Raw genomic sequence first — 22,559 nt, 5'->3', positions numbered from 1 at the left:
ACAGCTGGATAATTTTAATTTATATTTTAGTCTCTAATTTTCATAGGAGAATTTAATTCATTTACGTTTGTTGTAATGACGGATCTATTTGGAATTATTTGTATTCTCTTGTTTTTTTGTTTTGTACTTGTTGGTTTTTCATTCCTATTCATTGCTCTTCCTCAGTGTCTTTCCCACGTTTAGATTGATTGATAATGTTTTCTGTTTCCTGTTGTTTTATTGCTGGTTCAGAAGCTGTGAACTACATTTCTGTTGTTTTAGTGGCTACCCATAAGAACTTGGTCATAATTCTTTCTAGTATTCATTTTCACAACAATGCTGTGGGATATATATTATTATTTCCTTCAGATAAATGAAAATGAGGTTCAGAAAGACAAAGCAACTTGCCTGGGATTGTACAGGTCATCAATACCCCAGGTAGATTTGAAATGAGGTCTGTATTATTTGGCAGTATATAATTGTAAAAATTGAACACCATGCTGTGCTCAAAGCTGATAGAGCTGAGTTAACTAGATCCACCTTTTGTGGGCCACTTTCCCCCACAGTCTACGGGCAGCGCCCTCAGTTGCTCAGTTGCTGGGCACCCTTCTGCAACACACATATTCCTTTCTCCCATCCCCCATTTCCCCATCCTCAAAGTGGCTGGATTATCCTGACAGTCTTTCTAAATCCCATTTGAGCCGTGCTTGGAGAGTTCTTTTGACAACAGACATTTAACAACCGCCCTGAACATCTTCCTTTATGATAAACAGGGTAACGATTGAGGTTTGCCTGTAGCTTCCCACAACAACACGAAACATCATTTAGATTTATTGGTTAATTATTCACATCTTTATCCAAATTTGAATCTGTGTGCTGCAGAATGGAAACTCTCCGAGTGGCATTTATCTCCCATTAACCTAATGGGTTTCCGCTGTCCCCTCCTCTCCTGTAGTGCGACTCATTAGGAAGGAGAGGGTGGCTGGCTCTGAGGTTCTGTTGTGAATTTCGTCTCTCTGTGGGAGATGGTGCCGGCCTTTTCAAGGGCTTTCTGACATTGAAGGCTGTAGAATCTGAGCTGTCCCTACCACAGGGTCAGTGCCAGCCTTGGGCCATTGCTGATCGCAACTCGTTCCACAGAAGAACCAAAGGCACCATAGGGTGTGCCTGGAGTCAAAGCAGATACAAAAACAGGGAGGGTGCGGGACCTCCTGCGTGAATGCAATCACTCCACCCCACGGGCGCAGTCCCACGTAAAATCAGGACTCTAGAGGGAGTGAATCCGGGCTTGGAGCGTGGCAGACACTGTGGTGCAGTGGTTAGAGACTGATGCTGGAAGGCCTGGGTTTGAATCCCTGCACAGCCACTTAGGAGCAGCTTGGCCTTAGCAGCTCACGCACCCCATCTTTACCAGCTTTGCCAGCTCTGCCTTGTTTCCCCCAGGATGGTGCACACGTAAGAGTGATTCCTTCTGCTTTGTGACCTGCCCCCATGGTGCCATGCCACCCATCAAGACATGCAGATACCACATAGAGTCTCACCTCCATCTTGCTCATTCAGGGGCTTCTGCCTGCAGCCCCCTTGCCACACCCACCCTGGTTGGGAGGAGCCGGTGCCCACCTCCAGGCTCCATCGCGGCCTCTGCTCCCTGGGGCCTCCGTGCCTCCACGCCACTTTGTTATATAAATCAAAGAGCAAAACAGGGCTCTCTCCTGGTTCCTCTTGCTAAAATGACCTCTTTGCAAAAACCGGGTTTGTATCTCAACACTGCCTCATACTAACTGTGATCTTGGGCAGGTGACTTCTGTGACCCTCAGTTCGCCCTCTGTTCAGTGGGAGTCACGAGACCAATGCCCCCAGGTCCATCTCATGGCTGAAGGTTGAACACCCACCAAGTGCTTTGAATAGGGCCTGACGCGTAGAAGGCTCTCTATGAACCTAAGCTGTCACTCTTTTAATAAAGGCAATAATCATAATAATAATGTTGATTTTTTAAGTGACTGTTGTCACAGGATAACACCGTGTGACAGAGAGCCCGGTGCATGCCCAGCCCTCAGCTCAGCTCACGGGGGAGGTAGGTAGGTAGGTAGACGGATGATGGATAGATCTCCTGGGCCAGCATTTTAAATTCACCAGAGCAAGCATCCAAGGAAAAGGAGCTTACATTCTAAGAACCAACTCATTTTTCAAAGAATTCAAAACAGGTGGTAGAGAAATAGCCATGTCAAGTGCACAGGAGAGGAGCACTGGCTGGGTCACCGGGCGGGCCTCCTAATCCGCTGTTTGTAAGGTGCCTGGCGGGGAAGAGTGCTTTGCCATCCATTATCACACATGATCCTCGTCTTATCTCGACACGGAGGACAGGGATTTGTATTTTCACCTCTCTCCTTATAGATAAGGAAGCTCAGATTCAGAGAGATTGTGTGACTCTGTGGCTGAGGTTCCTGCCGTCAGAACACAGAGAGCAGGGGTTCAAAGCCCCGGCCTCCTGATTCTCAATCCCACGTTCTTTCTAGAACATTGTGGGGCATTCTGTGAGTCCTGGCAGATGGTCAGCATTTGGCACAGAGGCACAGTTTCCTGCTGGGTAGACCCCATTCCCAGTAGGAGGCACCTGCACCGTTTTCTTTAAACCTCCCTCTGAGGGGTGTCTCCTGTCCTCTGCTGTCGTCTCCTGTGGAGCCCAGTAAGGGGCCAGTTCTTCTCCCAGGGCCCTGACAGAGGGCTCTGCTTCCGGAGGAGACCGAGTCGTGGAATGTCAGGGTGCCTCCCCTGCCACTTGCCCCCGGGGTTAGATGTCAGACACGTCAGGTCACCTCCTGGAGCTCCGTCCAGGGTGTGGCCGCTGCCCCTGCATGTTGGGATTCTGGGGGAGGGATGTGCTGCCCTCTGTGCAGTTCCTTCTGCAGGAGGTGATGGCCCTGCCTGTCCTTGGACAGGAAAAGGGACATAGAAAAGCTGCGCTTTGATCCTCAAAAAGAACGCAGCTCTTCTTTGCCGAGGGTGACACCCATGGGGAGAAGCGGAGTACCCCCAGGCACAGCCTGCAGTGCGACAGGCACACAGAGGAGCGCGCCACCCCACGGGCACGGTCCCACTTGCCGGGTGGCACCCGGGGCCATGATGTTAGTCCTCCCTCGGGCCAGGCTCCTCTGTCCTGCTCAGGGCTGTCCTGACTGCGGTCAGCAGAGCCTGGCCAGCAGCGGAGGCCTCACCCACCAGGGGAGTCTCTCAGGAGCTGAGGTGAGGTCATAGGGAGAGCTTGGTGACCACGATGGCCCCAAGGACTTGGGAGCCCACAGGCTGTTTGGCAGATGAGGAAACGGAGGCTGAAGGAGCCGTGGGAACCGCCCGGGATCCACGGTGGGAGGGAGGGCCGGGCGCTCGGCTCCGCCCTGGCCACGTCTCCAGCCAGGCTCACGGCCCTCTCCCTGGGTTCCAGATCGGCCACCGGGATTTCGACGTGGAGAAGCGTCTTCGGAGGGACCTGAAGAGGACGCACGCCCTTCTATCAGACGTCCAGCTTCTTCTGGCCACCATGGAGGACAGCAAGACCTCTGTCAGCAAGGAGGAGCTGGAGAAGGTGCACAGCCAGGTGGGCGTCACGGTCCCCTCCAGAGTGAGGCAGGGGACGCTGCGGCTGCCAGGGGAGGGTGGCATGAGCGGGGTCAGGGCACCAACTTCCAGCCTCCACAGACCCGCAGGGATGTGGGGACGTCACGGGCTGGGGAAGTCGCGTGGCAGTGGTCAGTGGGTGGGGGGTGGCTTATGAGGAACTGAGGGGTCCTGTTCCCTTCTGTGCCTGCACTGAGATTATGGCCGTGTGTGTGTGAGTGTGAGTGTGTGAGTGTGGGTGTCTGTGTGTGTGAGTGTGGGTGGGTGTCTGTGTGTGTGTTCGTGAATGAAAACCAACCCGGTGACGTCAATCACGTTATCTGTGGGACTGCTGGCTGCCATCACCTGGAGCCACCCGGGTGCTAGGCCCTCTCTCCTTGTCTAGTGGTGTTCTCAGGACAGCTAACTGTGGTGAGGCTCTTCAAGTGAGGTGACGGGTGACCAAGAGGTGAGACGACTCGCCCACAGTTACATAGCTAGAGAGTGGCTGGGCCAGGATTCGAACCCAGATCTCCAGGCTCCTCTTGTTCCTGGCTGCCTCAGAGCTGTGGCATTAGACCTGAGGGTGGATGGGAGGTGAGGCCAAGGCAGGAGTTGGTGACCTCGGCAGCCATGATGAGTGTGGCCCAAGGCGGGTGGCTGATGCTGAGAGGTGAGCAGATCCTGCAATGGGGTGTGAGCTTTGAGGGGGTCTCAGAGCCTAATGGTGTAGCACGCAGGGACTCAGGGCTTGTCACCAGTCCCCAGGGGGAGCTTTAAACCAGCAAGGCTCCGAGCCTTGCTGGAAATGTGTTTGTCTCTTGGTGACATCCCAGGAGCTCCGAGTCTCCCTTGGATAAGCCATCTGGTGGAGCCCTGGTAGGTTCACCTCCTTCCTCTCCTCCTCCTCCTCTGGATTCTATCATCTGGCCTTATCTGTCCACATGGCCAAGACCTTCTTCATAGTCACACAATGTCCCTGAGAACTCTGCACCGACTCCCCCAAAAAACTGTAAGCTTCCTGAGGGGCAGGAACTTTGTTCATCATCTCTGATGGAACCTGCCCAGTCCTTTGCACATCAAAAATGGGCTTCTCTCGTGATCTGTTGGCTATTCTCCTTGTTTTGTGGATGAGGAAACTGAGGGTCAGAGCGGCCCAAGGTCACACAGCCAGTCAGAGGCAGAGCATGTCTGGAGCCCACACCTCCTGACTCCAGGCCTAATGCTCCTCTCTCCTCTTTCTGGAAAACAAGCTCATGACAGTCGCGGGTCCCCTGATGGCAGCAGATGGCATCAGGAGGAGCAGAGTCGAGCACCAGTGGTGGAAACCGAGGTCCCAGAGCTTCTCCTGCTCCTTCTGCCCCCGTCTCTGTTTCTCTGTAGAGTGGACCATTGGGGGCAGAGCTTAGTCACGGAACTAGAGCTTTAAAAAATCCCTATTCGGGCTCCACTCAGATCTCACCAGTTTCTCCATGAACACCCTTCTCCTGCCCCGGGACCCAGGCCAGGGCGCAGCACGGCATTCAGTGGTCACCCCTGACGGTTCTGCTCTGGGACCGCGTCCCGGCCTTGCCTCGGTCTTCCTGCCCTGGGCAGCGAGGGGCAGCACTGCCCGGGTTCTGCGGTCTGGCCTTGCGCTCTGCTTCCTCAGGCTGCGATGGCGTGTGTGCCTCTGGGGAAAGAACATTCCGGGTCCTTCCATCCCCAGAGTCTGCGTCTTAGCTGTCCCCTCCTCCAGTGCTTCTGTCCTGGTGACCCACTGTCCTGGCTGGTCCAGGACTTTCCTGGCTTCAGAGCTGAACGTCCCGTGTCCTGAGCCAGCCCCAGCCCCTGGCACACGGGGCATCTGGCCGTTTCTGTCACCTGGGCCAGCCGTGGCCCCTCAGTTAACTGCCATGAGACCCCCGGGAAAGGGGAGTTCGGATCGTGTCCATTTTACAGTCGGGAACACTTGCCCCGAGGTGGCAGTGGCTGTGGGCAGGGTAACGGCAGGAGGGGGCAGAGCTGGGGTCAGACCCAGCCCGTGACATGAGGAGCAGGACCTGGGGTGGCCCTGCCTCTCGCCATCTTCCGTACTCGACCGACCAAGGGAGCCCCCCGGGGAGGCAGAGATGCCACAGCGGGGTCCCCGCAGCCCCTGGGGGAGAGGGCCCTGTGCCCAGTGGACCTGCCATCCAAGTGCTCCCGTCGCCGTGGCAACCCGCCTCCCCTCCCCCACAGGTGGCCGCTCTCTCAGGGGAACAGGGCGGTTCTGTTTCTTTTCCTTTCTTCCCCCCTTTTAAACGTATTCATGAGGACCCTCCCTCTGCGGGGCTGAAATGTGTGTTCTTGGGAAATAGTGGATTTCACGAAGGCGCCTGGAGCCCAATCAAAGGGCTTCATTCTTCTGAAAGTTCTTCTCGCCGTCCCCCCGCATCCGCTCCCATCAAAGGAAGCCCAGGGCTCTGGCTCGCCGTCACCGTTGTCATGGAGATCGTCTGAAGGATGGGATCGCGTGGACCAGAGGTCAGCCCGCAGTCCCTCTGGCTCCCAGCACACGTGTCCCCGAGGCCGGAGTCAGAGCTAATCAAATAAAGCGGCGATGACATTGGGCGTCGCTGCTTCTCTGCCCTGACTGACGGCTGGCGATTGTCCTGTGCCTGAGGCTGCCCCACCAGGGAGGAGCGCAGACCACGGGGGAAGGGACAGGCCGAGAAATGCTCATATCCATCCACGGGGTGTCGACTGGCGCCCCCTGGGGGTCACCTGATAGCTGGGTACAGGTCAGGTGGGTCCCGAGGCAGCTGTGGTGTCCAGCTTCATGAATGGACGTCTGACCACAGACCCTCCAGCACGGGGCGGGGGGAATGCATGGGCCAGTCCTGCACCATTACTGGGTGAGACAGGAAATGCTCAAGGTCCTGGGGTACAGAAGGGCGGGGTCTCCTTTACCTCTGGGGGTGGGGTCAGCCCACCACCTGGGGAGGAAGAACAGGCAGGGCCTGGAAGGGTTTGGCTTTTAACCCCGGATTGATGGAGCAGAGTATGATGGAATCCCATCCATATTTTAGGGGCTCTCTCTTCTGGGTGCAGAATAGGTTTAAGGGGGGAGAGTGGTACTCTTAAGAGGCCAATGCTCCCTCCCAGGCCAGAGGAAATGGTCACCTGGTTCAGGGGACTTTGGTGACATGGCAAAAAAGGAGACACTCAGGACTCATTCAGGTTGATGGAATTCCCAGGTCGAGTTTGGCTGACCACCTTAAGCGTGTTAATTCAGATGGTCCTGGCCATAGCCCTGGGAGGTGGACACTCCTCTGTTTGACCCTTTTTACTCTCAAGGGGGGCAGGCTCAGTGAGGCTGAGGACTTTACCCAAGGACACACAGCCAGATATGTCTGCAAACTCTGAATGCAGCAGCTCTTATCCTTGCAATTTGGTCTGCCTGCCCTGGGTCCTGTTAGCATTTATTGAGTTCCTACTGAGTTCTGGGCTTTACCTTGGTGTCTCAGGGGCTCTCAGTCTTGGCCACACATCAGAGAACTAAAGCACTAATTTGAAAACCACCAATTTCTGGATCCAATTACCTAGATCCCCTTTTTTTGCATGAAGTCCAGGTTGGGACCCAGGATCTACATTATCCAACAACCGTATAGGGAGACTCTGGTGCTGTTCTTAGGATGAACATTTGGGCCTCACCAGCTTCCTGTATCCACAAAACGCCCTTTGAGTCCGGCAGCAATAGGTCCATTTTGCAGATGAGAAACTTACTAGCAAGGTTATGTCTGTGTGACAGATCTGAGTTGTACTCAGGTTAAAATTAAGCAAATTTTGAGACAAGAGAGCTGCATCTGGCACTTTCTAACTCTGTGACTTTTGCCAAGCTGAGCGTTGGTGCTGCTCAGTGTCCTGGGTGGCGGGCCTGGTGGGGAACGCGGCAGGGGCGGCAGAAGCCTGGGTGGTGCAGAACCAGGGGAAGTTCTTAACTTTGCTTTGGAGAGGAGCTAGTAACTCGGGCTGTGCCTACGGATGCACTGCTGTTAGGGAAGGTGCACAGTCCAGAAGGGGCCTTGGTGCAGAGGGTAGCAGGGAAGCCCATTCCATCCGGCACAGCATTGCCGGGGCAGGAAGTCCTCAGGAGGCGTGGGGACTACTGGTGTCAGAGGTTACAGCCAGATCATGGATGGCTTAGTGAGCTGGGTAAGGAACTTGAACTTCATCTCCAAAATATTAGGAAGCCATAGGAAAGTATTGATCAGAGGAGGAAATGACTGGACCAACTTTAAAACACAAAACAATAACAACAAAAACATAAGACAACAACAACAACACAAAGAAACCCAAATGGCAGGATTCCAGACTCCAGCCAGCACCAGTGCCTGAACATGCAGAAGATCAGGCTCTATCAGTGTCACTAGAAGTTCCTGGTACAGCATCTTCTCTCCTTATGGACAGGTGCCCCTGAGCTACCATCCCCACACCTAGCACCCTAAGAGAATCCCTCAGCTCTTTCCACCCCATGTTCCTCCTTGGAAACCTCCAACATATTCCTATGAAGCCTCAGAACCTCCTGGTGGAGCTCAGAGGACCCCAGAAGGTTTGGAGCACAGTGGCCGACCTCCTGGGTTCAGAGCCTGTCTCTGCTTTTATGAACTCTGCCACCTTGGCATTTTGAAGAGCCAATTCCTTACCTAATAAGGGGGCACGATACTCCCAGCAGAGTGGATTGGTGTCGAGGACAGGAGGCCATGGATTTGAAAGACTGAGGTAAATGGAAAATTCCACGACAGCACTTTACATGGGATCAGCCTTCACTGCCTGCCTGGGCTGCTTCCTGTGTAGGCTGTTGCAAGACGTCGATTTCTGGGCGCACGATTTGATGTGGCCTCCTGCAATCCGTAGGCAAGGTGCGTGTGGGGGGCTCCAACGGCACCTGTTCTCTCCAAGCCAATTATTAATCAATTCCCACGGAACGTTGCCACTGGAAACAAACTAATCTAGAGACAGAAACAATCCCAGCAACCCAGATATATAATTGAGATAATCGCTGCGCATAAATAACATCTGTGAGCAGCAGGTGCCGGCACCTGGCTCCAAGGGAAAGGGGAAAACAGGGCAGGGCGGTGGCTGGTGGCTTGGGTATTTTCCTGTTGTTTTGTTCCCATTGATTCATGACATTGACCTTTGTCTCTTCCCCAAGAGGAACGTGTTATTTCCTTTTTGTTAAGTGGAGAAAGGTCTCACTGCTCCTGCATTATTGACTCAGTGTTGGTGCTGGGGACTGTGTGTGTCCCTTCCTGCTGAGAGCGGAGTGGTGGCTGCCAGACCTCAGTCACCGCAGCCCCTGAAGTGTTCTGAAATCCATCCACCATGGTTCTCCTGTCCTCGTTAGAGGCCCCCTGTGTGTGTCTGTCTCTCACTTGGATTGCTCTCAAGTCCTGCTGGCCTGGGATCCTGTCTGAGCCATCTCTCTTCCATGGGATCTTTGGAGACAGAATAGATTTCTTTGTTTGCTTTTGGCACCCACCAGGCATTGAACCCAGAGCCTCCCGCATGCTAGACAAGCGCCCCACCATTCAGTTACCTTCCCAGACCAAGAATTTTAAAATCTAAATACAAACTTGGCTCTTTGTGTTCAAGAAACAGAAGTAACCTGGGGCACACCTATGATCCCAGAGGCTTGGGAGGCTGAGGCAGGAGGATCCCATGTTAGAGGCCAGCCTCAGCAACTTGGGGAGGTCCTTGGGAACTTACTGAGCCCCTGGATCAAAATTAAAAAGGACTGGGGATCTGGGGATGTGGCTCGGTATGCCTCTTCCCCCAAAAAAAGAAAAAAAGAAAAAAAGAGAAAAAGAAACATAAATGACTCTCCATTGACTTCCCCAAAAGTCCAGGTGTTTTAACTTGAGCCTGCCAAGATGTGCGGCTCAGCCCCTACCCTTCTGGCCCCCGTCACTGGCTTTCAGTGGCTTCCCCTCTCCAAGCTGCATCCTCCGGCTCAGGTCTCTGTCCCCCTCTGAAGTCCAGTCTGGGCATCTGGTCTCGGGACCACCTCCGACCCCCAGGGCTGGCTGGGGAATCTGCACTCTGCTGCCGCACCCCAGGTTGCTCCTCAGCGTCTCCCACCGTCACCACTCCAAAGGCAGGGCCTGGACCAGCACATAGGGACAGACTTCTCACAGGGCATAAGGGTGGGGCTGGGACTTGAACCCAGGAGTGACCACACTGTGGGAGAGGCACCCAGTGCCTCCAGGCGGCCCGCTGCCGTCCCTGGCCCTGCACCCCTCCCAGAAGCCCTGGGGCCCCGGGGGACCCTCCACTTGGGGGCTCCTTCGGGCCTGTGCGTCTCCCGGGCTGGGAATTCCTGGCTGAGATCAGCCCACAGTCTGAGGCCACCGCCCACTCAGTGCCCAGAAGACGGATCACCCTGGATCCATCCCTGGCTCCCTAATGGAGACATTTGTCACCGCCTGTCACCCAAGCTTCCATGAGGCAGGGGAAGTAATTAATAAGCTCTGAATGATGCCCCTGGTGACGTCTTTTGTGGGACTGGGCACCTGGGGACCGTGACCCCCCAGCCAGTCTCCTCAGAACAGGTGGCCCTGCTCCGGGTTTTGTTGGAAGAGACTTTGGTCTTTGTGTTGGATTTTGAAAGACGATGTTGGGGTGGATCGATTCGATAGTAACATGACCCCCTGCCACGGCCGATAAAGACCAGTCGTAATTGGTCAAAGCGCAGCGGTTATCGGGCCTCGTCCGCCCCACAAATATTGACACTTTCAAGGCCGGGATGGATGCAGTGTGAAGAAGAGCGTTTCATGAAAGGGAAAAACACGGGCGTCTCAGAAGGACCTGACCCTCAGCCACGGAGGACCAGGCCTGCAGAGCCAGACCAGCACTGAGGTCTGCGGGAGGGACGTCCCAGGACAGTGTCCCAGAGGGAGATGGCCCAAGGCTATGATGGGAGCTCCCTCCTGCGTCCTTGACCCAAGTTATTTGGGCGTAAATGAAATATTCCAGGACGCTCCCTCCATTCTGCAGGGGGACAGCCGTTCACCAAATCAATCAATCAATCAATCAATCATTGATATGTGAAGACATCGGGGCTGGGGGTGGGCAGGGGCTGGGGCAGGGGCAGGCCCGTGGGTCTCCATGGGAGGCTGTGAGTTTGAGGCCACCTTGAGGAGGAGGCTGAGCAGGACGTTCCTGTGTACCTGTGTGACACCACAGGGAGTGTCCATGTCCCCACACCCCAGGACAGGGTCCCAGTTAGAATCAGGTACTCCACGTGGGTGTGAATTGTCCCAACAGCCTCCACTGTCAGGGAGAGCTGAGCAGGAGAATCTAGAAATCTCTATAGAGAAGGGAACACTGGGCTGACTCGGGGCTCTGTGTGCACACGTGTGTATACGTCTGTGTGTATTCCTTATCGACTCAGCATCACACGTCCCATTCTGTGCTCTCCATCTTGTCACGCATCCTCTCCATAAAGCCCTGGGTGTGGAAATCCCCCCATTCGTGTGCAGGACCCCATCTGCGAGTCGAGCTGTCCCCGGTGGTTCTGGGCCTGGACCCAGCCCGGCCCTTTTCTTCTCAAGTCGGAGCACTCCGCGGTTCGTAGCATCTGGGTTCAGTTTGACAGACCAGCCCCGTCCTGCCCGCCCCTTCCTCCCTCCTCCACGCGGGCTCTGCCCCTCACCCTTCATCTCTGCATTCTGATGGGTACAAACCGGGGCCCTGCTGGGTGGGGGGTGGCTTCTCCTCCTCCTGCCTCAGTTTCTTAGGTATTCATCTCTGTTCTGTGTGTGTGTCTGGTGGTGACGACGGAACCCAGGGCCTCAGCCGTGCTGGGCGACCCGAGCCACACCCCCAGCCCCAGAGTCGCCCACTGGTCACATTTGGCCGTGTTGGCCTCATGGTGACGCCTCAACTGACAGCCCTGGATCTTGGAGACCAGTTAAAGGCTGGGCGCCCTTTGTCCTCATCCGATCAGAACATGTGACCTGAAGGCAGGTGTGGTTTCTGATCCCAAGGCTGGCAGACTGGGGACACGGACCAGACCCAGCCCCCACGCAACTGATTCTGCCTGTTTGGGGTTCTGTCCTATCCCGTGGAGGAAGAAGGTTGGTTTACATTTGTCAATGGTCACACTTAAGTCGGTTTATGAATATCTGCCTACAGCTCCTCCGTGGGCTCCTGGGTTGGCCAGGCCTAAAATAATCACTGTCCATCCTGCAGGAGATGCCTGCCGACTCCTGTGGTGTCCACTGACAGGCCACATCCCCAGCCGCCCCTCCTGGGTCCCTCGCGGTTCTCCAAAGCCAGAATCCAACCCAGGACACCAACACCAACTCTCAGAGATGTTTATTTTTAAATCCTTTATAGCTGTAGGGGGACCCGTGCCTTTATTTATTTTGTGTGGTGCTGAGGATCCCACCCAGGGCCTCGCACATGCCAGGCCAGCGCTCTGCCCCCGAGCCCCGGCCCGGCCCCGGCCCTCGGTGCAGTGGCCTCTCCACCTTCCCCTGCGTCTGCAGCTTCGGACCCGTGGGAGGGTGCAGGCCGGCGGGTGGTGGGAGGCTCCTCCAGGTGGGTGCACCAGAGCTCAGAGGCCAGCTTCCCGGATGTGCCCCCGTCCGGGGTTCCCTGGGCACGTGCCAAGCTTTTCACTGTAAAACAGAAAAAAAGGAAGAAGTGGGGTCAGTGGAACCCTGCTAGCACCCGCCGTGTCCCCCGCTCTAACCACTCTGAGGAACACCGACCCCCACCTGCCCCCCCCATCCTTGGGGAAGTCTCTTTCTCACAAGGGACCTGGGCACACAGGAGGCGGTGACCAACCAGATGCCAGTTTAAGAGCCTGGAGTCTTTGAAATAAGCCTTTCTTTGTCCCCTGTCCAGGCCGGGGTGTGGCTCAGGGGTAGCACTCTCTGGCTTGGGTGAGGCCTTGTGCCCTCTGGGGCACTTTGTCCCCTGCCCCCAGTGACCACTAGATGAGGTGTCATCGCCCGAGCTGGCCCTAGCTCCTGGTCTCACCGTCCCTCCACACCCGCGATGCGTGGAGGTGGGTCTCACTGTGCGAGGAGCTTGGTCCACCTGCGTCCTCAGGGAGCCAGCCCGTCCTTGTAGAAGTCGGTGGCCCTGTGGCTCGTGTGTGGAGTTTGGTTTTGTGTCACTAGACCTGCTGGGAACATTTCTGACATGTGCATTTCCGAGGGTTGGGGGCATCCTGTGTGCCTTTCTGTAGGATGTGTGAGCACTGGACACCAGTTTACCTGGCCTCCGCTGATCCTGCCCAGCAGTTTTCCAAGGTGCTGGGGACACACTCTGGCCCCTGGTCCCCAGGGTCCCCTGCCCAGGGAGGCGAGCTCCGTCTCTGTGGTTCAGCCCACTCAGAAGGCGGTGGTGTGTCGGGGTTCTGGTGTGTGGCTTAGACGTGAAGTGTGCCCCCAGACTCACAGGGGGACCGTGTGGACTGAGCCACTGACGTGGGCCAGCAGGTGGTGACCGTCGGCAGGTGGGCCGTGCTGCTGATGCTAAGGGAGGTCTCGTCCCTGGGGAGCAGCACGCTCTCTGCTGCCGGGCGGCTGGGTCCTGGCTGCGTCCCTCCCCACACCCTCCGCCATGGTGTCCGGCCTCAGCTGGGCCCAGAGCTCTGGCCCTGATGGCCACGGACGGAGCCTCTGAAATGGAGCCCGAATGAGCGTTTCCTCCTCTACGCGGCTCTGGTCTCTCAGCCACAGCCAAGAGAAGCTGGCGGAAGAGGGAGCTGGCTCTGTTGCCCACACTCTCCCCGCTGACGGCATTTTAATACCTCAGTGCATGGTGGTTCCCTTGCAGGGTGGAAGGAAAGTTCCAGATAGTTCATTTATACCCAAATAGTTGGGGACAGATGCAGGAGGAGCCCCATGACAGCCTTGGGGGACTCTCCTCGGGGACCACTGTCCTTGGGGTCCCTCCCGCAGGCCTCCCGGGGACCCCGGCTGGTGTTGAAGATGTTGTTTTTACCGCTGTTGTTCCATAGGGTCAGGGCTGCCTGTCACTCAAGCCCTGGGAGATGCCACCAGGGAGAACCTGAGTGCTGACTGTCGACTCTCGCGGCCACCGCGTAAGGTCTAGGCCCCTCTCTCTGCGGGAGGCCTTCCCTGGTGGCGTTTGCCATGTGGTATTTTTAAATCCCCTGAGCAGTTCAAAGAGACCAGAGACCCGGGTGGAAGGGCCCCCTCACCTCTGCTGGAGTCTGGCCTCCCCCGCTGCGGCCAGCCAGCCCCGGGCACGTTTCACCAGGTCTTCACGGTGGGCAGATGGCCTCGCGGAGGAGAAAGATGCTATTCATCAGTTTGTGGTTGGCGTCGATGTGACGAGAATTTCAATGCCGGTGCTGAATGGGAAGGAGGCGGGTGTGGGGAGACGGTGACTGGGACCAGCGGGGGCACAGAGGCCTGTGTCACCGGGCTGAGGGACGGCCTGGGAACCGCAGGGGTTTGGAGTCTCACTTTCTCGAATCAGGACTTGGTCAAATCACAACCTTCTTGCTTACAGTTTTGTTGTTTATAAAAAGATGAGGCTGATTTCTTCCTGGCAGGGCTGTTGGGGGCCACAGCGAACAGGAGTATCAAGAAGCCCAGTGGCTGCAGCAGTCCACGCCTGTAACTCGGGAGATTGGGGAGGCTGAGGCTGGAGGACCGCAAGTTTGAGGCCAGGCTCAGCAACTCAGCGAGGCCCTGTCTCAAAAATAAGAATAAAAAGGGCTGGGGTTTTATCTCAGGGGTACAGCACCCTTGGGGACCAAAACACAAAAAACAAATAAAAATCCCCAACACAGAGTCTGACACAGTGAGGGTTGAAATCTCTGTCCCTCTTCCCGCCATGTAGAAATCGGGGAACCGGGACCATTTACCCCGCTATGGATAGGGATCTGTTCACAGAATAGGTAAACCACAGATGATCGCTTCTCTATCACCAAGTTTCAGATGGAATACTTTGATCTAACGTTTTGGCAGAGCAGCATCAACAGACACTGTCACCAGAGGATCTGAGCCCTTGCGTCAGACAGGGTGCAGACATTCCCTCCGGGGTGGGGCTCACCTTCCTCTGCCTGGATCCTGGGTTCTAGCAACCTCGTTCAGACCGGCTTGACTAGAAAAGGGGAAGGTATCAGCAGAAATATCTGAAAAGCTCAGAGGCTGCGTTGCCTTCAGGCTTGGCTGGATCCAGCTGTTCCAATCATGTCGTCAAAAATGTGTCTCCGGCCACCTCTTGGCTCAATCCCTCAATGCCAGTTTGTATTTGGAGGCAGGCTTCTTTTTTTTTTTATTGGTGGCAAGGGGATCCAGGGACTCCCCAGCCTTCCCTCCTGCTTTAGAAAGAGAAGGCTTTGCTTCCCAAGTCCCAGCAAACCCCACTGTGTTGGCCATGATGCTACCCCAGTTCCCACCACTAGGGGCACTCTGATTGGCTGGGCCAGCTCACACGCCCTTCTCTAGGCGTGGCCTGGGGTCAGCAGGACAGAAACACGTGGGTGTCTGGGAGATGGACATTCCTCACCAGGAAGGTGGGGTGCTGTGTCAAAAGAGGGGGGCTGGGCATCCAGAGCCCCCCTGAAGGGCATCAGTGTGGCCCTAGAGTTTCAGAGGGAGTGTGGTGCAAAGGCTCAGAGGGGAGCCTGGTGGCCATGTTGCCTGGGGTCATATCCCAGTTCTGCATCTTATTTGGGTCCAGATTAGTGCCTGGTGCAAAGTTAGAGCTCTTCCTCACCATCTGTGTGCTTGGCCTCCCCTAACGTGTGCAGTGCACAACTGGTACACCTGTCCTTGGCAGTTCTGCTCAATGATTATAAACCGTTTTCTCATCCATTTTGTGGATGGGAAAAACCTAAGCTCAGAGAGGCTGAGAAACTGACTTAGATAGGCTCATCAGGAGAGGGCTAGGGCTGGAACAGATTCTGCATGATCTCTGGGTTGTTCCTAACCTTCATGAAAAGACATCCAAAGTCTTTGCTTATCCAGAGTCCCCTTCATGGTAGAGGAGGAGGCCATGTTGAAAGACGCAGTGCGACCTCCTCTTCTCCCTTCTTCTGGTGCCAGATGATGCTCCTCTCTTCTTGCCCTGGGACTTCTGGCTTCCCCGGGACCTTGGCCTCTTCCCAGGAGTCCGGACCTCACCAAGTGTCTCCTGCCCTCGCTGAGCAAGGCTCGATGGCTGCGAGAAGATGGGAAGAATGTCCCAATCGCCGTGGTGTAGGGAGGCCTGGGAACGGGCACTGCGCCCACTTTCAGGAGGACAGCATCAAACCTTGTCCCCACGGCTGCCTCGGGATTCAGAGAAGACCTGGGAGGGACTCGCTGGTCCCATTAGTGGCCCTACAAGGACCCGATCGGCAAGAGGGACGTTCCCAGCTGATTTGGTGCTTCCCAGCCACGTGCTGGGCCGCGGTCCTGCCAACTTCACAAACGCAAAATTGGGAAGAGAAGGACAAAGCTGTGGCCCGCAGGCAGTCACACCAGCTGTGCTGCTGGGGTCCCCTGGGTCCTGCCCCCCACCAGGTGTGGGACGTGCCAGTCCTGGGGTCTTCCTCACCTGAGCCTCTGCACCGTGTCATGACTTTCAGTGAAGCCGGGCGGCCTGGCGGCAGGTTGTGCTGGGGACTTGGAGCTGACAGGGACTGGCCAGCTGTCACCTTGTCCACATGCCAGGCTGGCGGCCAGGACAGAGGGAGGGGAAGGTGGCCCTTCCCCGAGCCCCTTGACCACGCCTGCCTCTGTTCCTCGGCCCCCCGATGGCTCCCGCAGGGGCCCCCCAGGACCGGGCTTCAATGTCCAGCCAGCGTTGTGGCCGCCGGGCTGATGGTGGCCCTCCTGACCAGCTGGCTGCCCGGCTCCGTAAACCACACCCACAGCCCGCAGGAGGGGAGTCTCACCCAGGGCTGCTCTGGCCCCGCCATGGGGGTGACAGGAGCCAAGCGGCTGGGCTTCTTCCTGCTCCTGAGGTGTGACAGATGGGAGCCCTGAGAGGTGGCGTGAAGGTGGCCTGAGCGGAGCCCGGGAGGCCCCGCTGGGGAAGCTGTGGCGCTGCCCACGGGGATGGCGTGAAGTCCAGACCCCCAGACGCGCTGTCTCAGGGTCAGCGACCCCCTCCACTCATCCCAGGTGGGCAGGGCTTAGGACCACCTCAAGGTGGTCACTGTCCCAGCCATGGGACCCCGGCGCTGCATTTCTTCATCTCTAAAATGTTACTGAGTCCCCTCCCTTCTCTGGGGACTCAGTAACAGTAATGGCAATAGCTGTCACCAGGGTCTTCTTTGGGGGGGGTACAGGGATTGGAACTCAGGGGCACTCACCACGGAGCCCCGTCCCCAGCCCTATTCTGTGTCTTACTTAGAGACAGGGTCTCGCTGAGTGGCCTTAGGGCTCCCTGTTGTGGAGGCTGCTGTGAACTCGCCATCCTCCTGCCTCAGCCTCCTGAGCTCATGTGACGTGCCGGGACCTGGCAGGTCGGGCTCCAGAGCCCAAGCTTTAGTGGCACGTGGGACGGAACAGGGCACCCATCATGGCCTGTCTGTGGTGGCCTTCTTTCTCTCTCCTCTGCAATGTACTTGTGCATGTCTGGAAGGTTCCGGAAAAGCTGCAGGAGCTGGGCGAGAGGGGGGATCCAGGTCCAGACCCCGCCCAGCCCTGCCGCTCACCTGGAAACGGGGTGTTTGCAGGGCGGCCCTCACAGACCCCCCGAGGGTGGAGAGCGGGCGAGTGAGGCCTGTAGCACTCAGTCCCCTTGACATCTGGTCACTGCTGGACAGTCAGGAAGGTCCCTTTGGTTGGAAGGAGGTGAACGTTTTCCCGGGGGGGCTCCTCTCAGGGAAGGCCCCTCTGGCTCAGCCAGGTGTCTTTGCACAGCCTCTGTTGTGACATTCCCTTGGGTAGTTAACAGGGGCCCTCACCCAGTGGCCGCAGGGAAAGAGATAAGCATGCCACCTCACCAGGACTCTCCATATGGTCTTGCCTTCTTAACACCATCAATCCCCTTGGAGATGGTGGCCTGGTGTGTTAAGGGTGCTGCTCTGGGAAACATTTGTCTTGTCTCTGTTCCTTAGAGCTGTGTGGCTTTGGGCCAAGCAATGGCCCTCTCTGAGCCCCAAGTGTTTTCCTTAGGTAGTTCTCTAAGATTGTTTTCTGTTCAGAGAACCTGGAGTTCAGGAGTCAAGGAGTCAGTTGCAGAGTGGACGTAGTGTTTGTGTGCAGATCTGGGTTTCTCCATGGGAACACACCTGACTCATACCTGTCTTGAAGAACCTGCTTTGCCGTTGGGCACAGGGATGAGGAAGAAAAGGGCAAGAAGGAATGTCCACTTAGCCGATGGCTCTGAGCCTTGGGGAATCTAGTGTGGGCTGTGAACCTGGGAGAGAGCTCTCGTGCAGAACATTTTGTTTTTAAAAAGAAATTCACAGCCAGGTGCAGTGGTGCACACCTGTCATCCCAGTGGCTCAGGAGGCTGAGGCAGGAGGATCATGAGTTCAAGGCCAGCCTCAGCAACAGTGAGGCCCTAAGAAGCTCAGTGAGACCCTGTCTCTAAACAAAATGCAGAACAGGGCTGGGGACGGGGCTTCATGGTCGAGGGTCCCTGAGTTCAATCCCCAGTACCTCCCACCCAAAAACGAACTTGACAGACCCCCTTTTAATCCTGAACCTGGTGAAGAAACTGTCCTGGGCAGGTTCCCGCTGACCGCCAGGGCACCTCCTCCAGGACACTTCCCAGTACCCCAGTACCCTCATTCCCAGGACCCCGTGCTCGCTCCCTGTGGTCCCCAGGGGGTGGCCACTGCCCATCCCTGCCTGTGTCCCCACGGGAGGGCAGGGGCCTGCTGGTCGCACTCCTGGCCCTGAGTGTGTGTGGCAGACCCCTGCTGGGTGGGACTGAGTCCCAGCTCCTGTCACTGCAGGGGTCACACAGCTCCTTTCTCGGGCAGCCAGTGACCTTCTGGCTGCCTGGGTGCAGATACGTGTGTCCCCAGCTGCGTGATGAATGGCGTGGAGACGGGAGAGTGAACGTGCCACTGTCCGGGGGCTGGGCTGCGGGGCTGGGGCAGGACCTTTGACGGGCTCCTCCCCCCCCCCCCCCCCCCCCCCCCCGGTGCAGCTGGAGCAGAGTGAGGCCAAGTGCGAGGACGCCCTGAAGACCCAGAAGGCGCTGACCACGGACCTGGAGAACATGCACAGCGAGCTGGAGAACATGACCCGGAGCAAGAGCCTGGTACCGTCCCCCTGCAGCCTGAGGACATAGGAGGGGCAGGGGCCCTAGAGTGTACCTATTGGGTGGCTCCTGGGAGGGACGGGCATTCATTGTAGACCTACTGGGTGCTCAGCTCTGTAAGAGGGGCAGGGGAACTTAGTGTAGACCTACAAGGTGCTCGGCACTTTGACTGCAGGCATCCTACCGTGCGCAGAGATTCATTACGGCTTAAGGGCAGGCATCTAGGGGGTCAACTGTGCACTCCACCTGCGAAGGTGCGCAGGGAGACACGTGGGCCTACTGTGTGCTCATACTGTGACGGTGCATCCAATATGAGCCTGTGGTTCGCTCAGCACCCTGAGTGCGAGCTTTTATCATGAGCCCATGGGGTGCTCAGCACTGTGGGTGGTTCTCAGGCATCTGCTGCAGTCATACTGTGTGCTTGCCACCATGAGAGAACTCGGTCCTTATGGTGTGCTATTTCATGTGTTCCCCAATAAAGTAGAGACCAGGACATCTTTTTACTACTGTGAAGAGAGCCCTTTATTGTGCACCTACTGTGTGCTCACCACTGAATGGGGAGAAGTGAGCACACACTGTGGGTCTAGTCTGCTGGGATGGGGTGTGCTTTTCCACATCCCTGTCTGCACAGGGAGTGTTTGGTTCATTTAAATTTATATTCGGGGTGTAAAAACCTCCTGTTTGTGCAGAGCTGGGGATTTATAGGCAGAAGCTTATCTCTTGGTCCTGTTGGCTCTTTCACCCTATATATGTATTTTTTGCACTAAATTAAGAAGAACTTGCCCACAAACACATGTACGTACACACAGGGATGTGCTTACACACACACACACACACATACACATAGTCACTAGACACACATCTCAAATCAATGCCCCCACGGGTAAAATACACAATCATACCTGTCCATCTACCTAATAGGCATTTATTGAGCACCTACTATGTACATGAGGCTTGGTGCTCAGTGCTGGAGATGCACCTGTGAACGGAACCAAGTCCCGGTCCTGAGGGAGATCACAGGTGGCACTTACACACACAGCAATCACCTGGAAATGTGCCTGTGTAGACTCTGGGGGAGGGGCTGTCACAGGCCTCAGTCTATTTATGATGCAGACGACACACAGTCACCTGAATGCCCAATGTGTGTGCACCCCTCCACACACACCCACAGAGTGGCAGCACCAAGCCTTGGCACCCACTGTCAAGGGAGTGACCCTCGTGCACACCACAGGCAGGCACCCTCTGCCCCCCAGCTCTGCCCCCTCACCGCCCTGCGTGCCCCTCAGGTGGACGAGCAGCTGCACCGGCTGCAGCTGGAGAAGGCGGGCCTCCTGAAGCGCATCGACGAGGACCAGGACGACCTGAATGCGCTCGTGCAGAAGCACAAGGACCTCATCGCTCAGGTGCCAGGGCTCCGTGGGCAGGGTGGGGTGGGACACGTGCTGGGGGGGCCACTTCCTGGTCCTAGGATCTGGCAGGACAGAGAGGATCTGTAAGTGCCGTGTGCCCTGCGGGAGGGGGACGTCCCCTCTGTGCAGTGCATGCACCCCTGGAGGACCTCCACCAGGAGGCGTTCCGCTGGGTCACATCTGCCCACTCCCCCACCCCTCTGTCCACCCATCCGTCATGCACCTGGCCACCCAGTATCCACCCATCTGTCCATTTTCCCGTCCACCCTGTTGTAGTCACTGCTGTGACTAAAAGTCCCGACCAGAACAATGTAGAGGAGGAAAGGTTCATCGAGGGCTCGTGGTTCAGAGGTCTCAGTCCAGAGACAGCAGGTTCCACTCCTCGGCTCGAGGTGAGGCAGGACATGGTGGAGGGAGAGGGTGGCCGAGGAGAGCAGCTCACGTGGGGACCGGGAGGCAGAGAGACTCCACCCTCCAGATTCCAAATTCATACCCGAGAGTCACACCCCGAATGCCACCCCCTCCAGCCACCCACCTCCTCCAGTTACCACTCGGCCATCCCCTCAGGGACGGTTCCCTGGGTCAAGACTCCACACCCAATCATGTCTCCTCTGACCTTCTGGCAGTGGCTCACGTGAACTTTGGAGGGACACCTCACATAACACACCCATTCTGTCATCCACCTACCCACCTGTCCCTCCATCTGCCCACCCAGGCACCCATCCCTCCACCTGCCTGATCATCCCTCCATCCCTCCATCCCTCCATCCACCCTTCCCTCCCTCCATCCATTCTTCCTCCCACTTGCCTGTTCACCTACCTGTCTAACTATCAGCTGTTGTCTGTCTCTCTGTCTATCTGTCTGTCCACCTGCCTATCTAATATTCACTGAGGACTGGTTCTGGGTCAGGCACCGTGAGGCACACCCTGTGTGGTTCCCAGTTTCGTGGGCTGGACAGACTGTACCATATAATCACCCAGGGCTGAGGGGAGACTTTTAAACCAAGCAGAGAATCTAGAAAGGAAGTAAACATGGTTCTATGAATCCTGACCTAGGTGGGGCTCAGGGGGTCACCCTGAGGAGGTGGCACTTGGATGATGAGATTGGGATGGGACAGTGGGGTGTGGGCAATGTTCTAGGCAGAGTGAATAACGCATGCAAAGGGCCTGTGGTGAGCATTTGAGGAGATGTCAGGTGGCCCGCGAGTTCTGGAACGTGGCCCAGGTAAGCTCCACAGGCCAGGAGGGGAGGGCCAGTGAGGGTCTCAGAGGTGTGGTGTTTGGGCTTTATTTGGGGGGTGATGAAGATCATTGGCAAACATTTTAGGGGCAAGTGCAGTTGGAGAGAACCTGATAGGGTGTCACCGCAACTGTCAGCTCCACGGGGACAGGGCTGTGCTCTGCCTTGTCCAGCCCTGTATCCAGCTGAGCTCAGAACAGTGCCTGGCAGGGAATAGGTTAAGTAAGTAGCCACTGAATGAGTGAAAGCTGCTGTCCAGGGGAGAGGCCACTGTGGCTTGTACCAGGCAAGTGGGGTGGCCGGGAGCACTGGACTCGGGAGCCACTCAGGAGACACAGCGGCAGCAGAGAGCAACACAGGAGCTTGGGGTGGAGGGGTGTGGGGAGGAATCCCCTGCAGATTCTGATCTGCGCAACTGAGGAACAGTTCCTCCCACAGCAGTGGGCATCCTGCTCCCATGTCCCTCCAGAGGAGACCCGGGGAGAGCACCACCCAGGTTTTGCTCTAAGAAGCTCTCTGCTAAGCAGGAATAACAAAAATACTCAGTGGCCCACACCTGTCATCTCAGGGGCTCAGGAGGCTGAGGCAGGAGGATCATGAGTTCAAAGCCAGCCTCAGCCACAGGGAGGCCCTAAGCAACTCAGTGAGACCCTGTCTCTAAATAAAACACAGAATAGGGCTGGGGTGGGGCTCAGTGGTCGAGGGCCCCTGAGTTCAATCCCTGGTACCAAAGAAGAAAGAAAGAAAGAGAGAGAGAGAGAAAGAAAGAAAGAGAAAGAAAGAAAGAAAGAAAGAAAGAAAGAAAGAAAGAAAGAAAGAAAGAAAGAAAGAAAGAAAAGAAAGAAAGAAAAAATTCTGAGTGCTGTCACCAAGAGTTTAACAACCACAACATCCTCTGTGTCGATGAATCACTCACTTTTGTCTAAAATGGAAGTTTATTTGTTCAATTTAAATAGCAGCTCCTGCGAATTCCCACTACAGATCATTTAAACCTACATTATTTTCACGGCAGTGAAGAACTGTCTTGGCCTCAGGAGTCCCTCTCCTTGGAGGTCCACAGCTCAGTCACCGGCTGTCCTTTTAAAGGGTCTTTATTCTCCACCACCTCCTTTAACCTCC

At 56.2% G+C, this 22,559-nt stretch overlaps 1 protein-coding gene across 1 annotated transcript in view; it reads left to right on the top strand.

Moving 5' to 3' along the window:
• Myo18b (myosin XVIIIB) overlaps positions 1–22,559 on the top strand; it is a 216,663-nt gene that overhangs the window by 131,846 nt on the left and 62,258 nt on the right. The window contains 3 exon segments of the mRNA XM_077796031.1: positions 3,422–3,574; positions 18,679–18,792; positions 20,079–20,195. Of these exon segments, the coding sequence (XP_077652157.1) occupies positions 3,422–3,574; positions 18,679–18,792; positions 20,079–20,195 (384 nt within the window).

This window comes from Urocitellus parryii, chromosome 3 (genome assembly GCF_045843805.1).
Source record: "Urocitellus parryii isolate mUroPar1 chromosome 3, mUroPar1.hap1, whole genome shotgun sequence".
Taxonomy (NCBI): Eukaryota; Metazoa; Chordata; class Mammalia; order Rodentia; family Sciuridae; genus Urocitellus; species Urocitellus parryii.
The sequence above is the reverse complement of the archived record's forward strand: the minus strand, read 5'-3'. Positions and strand labels throughout refer to the sequence as shown.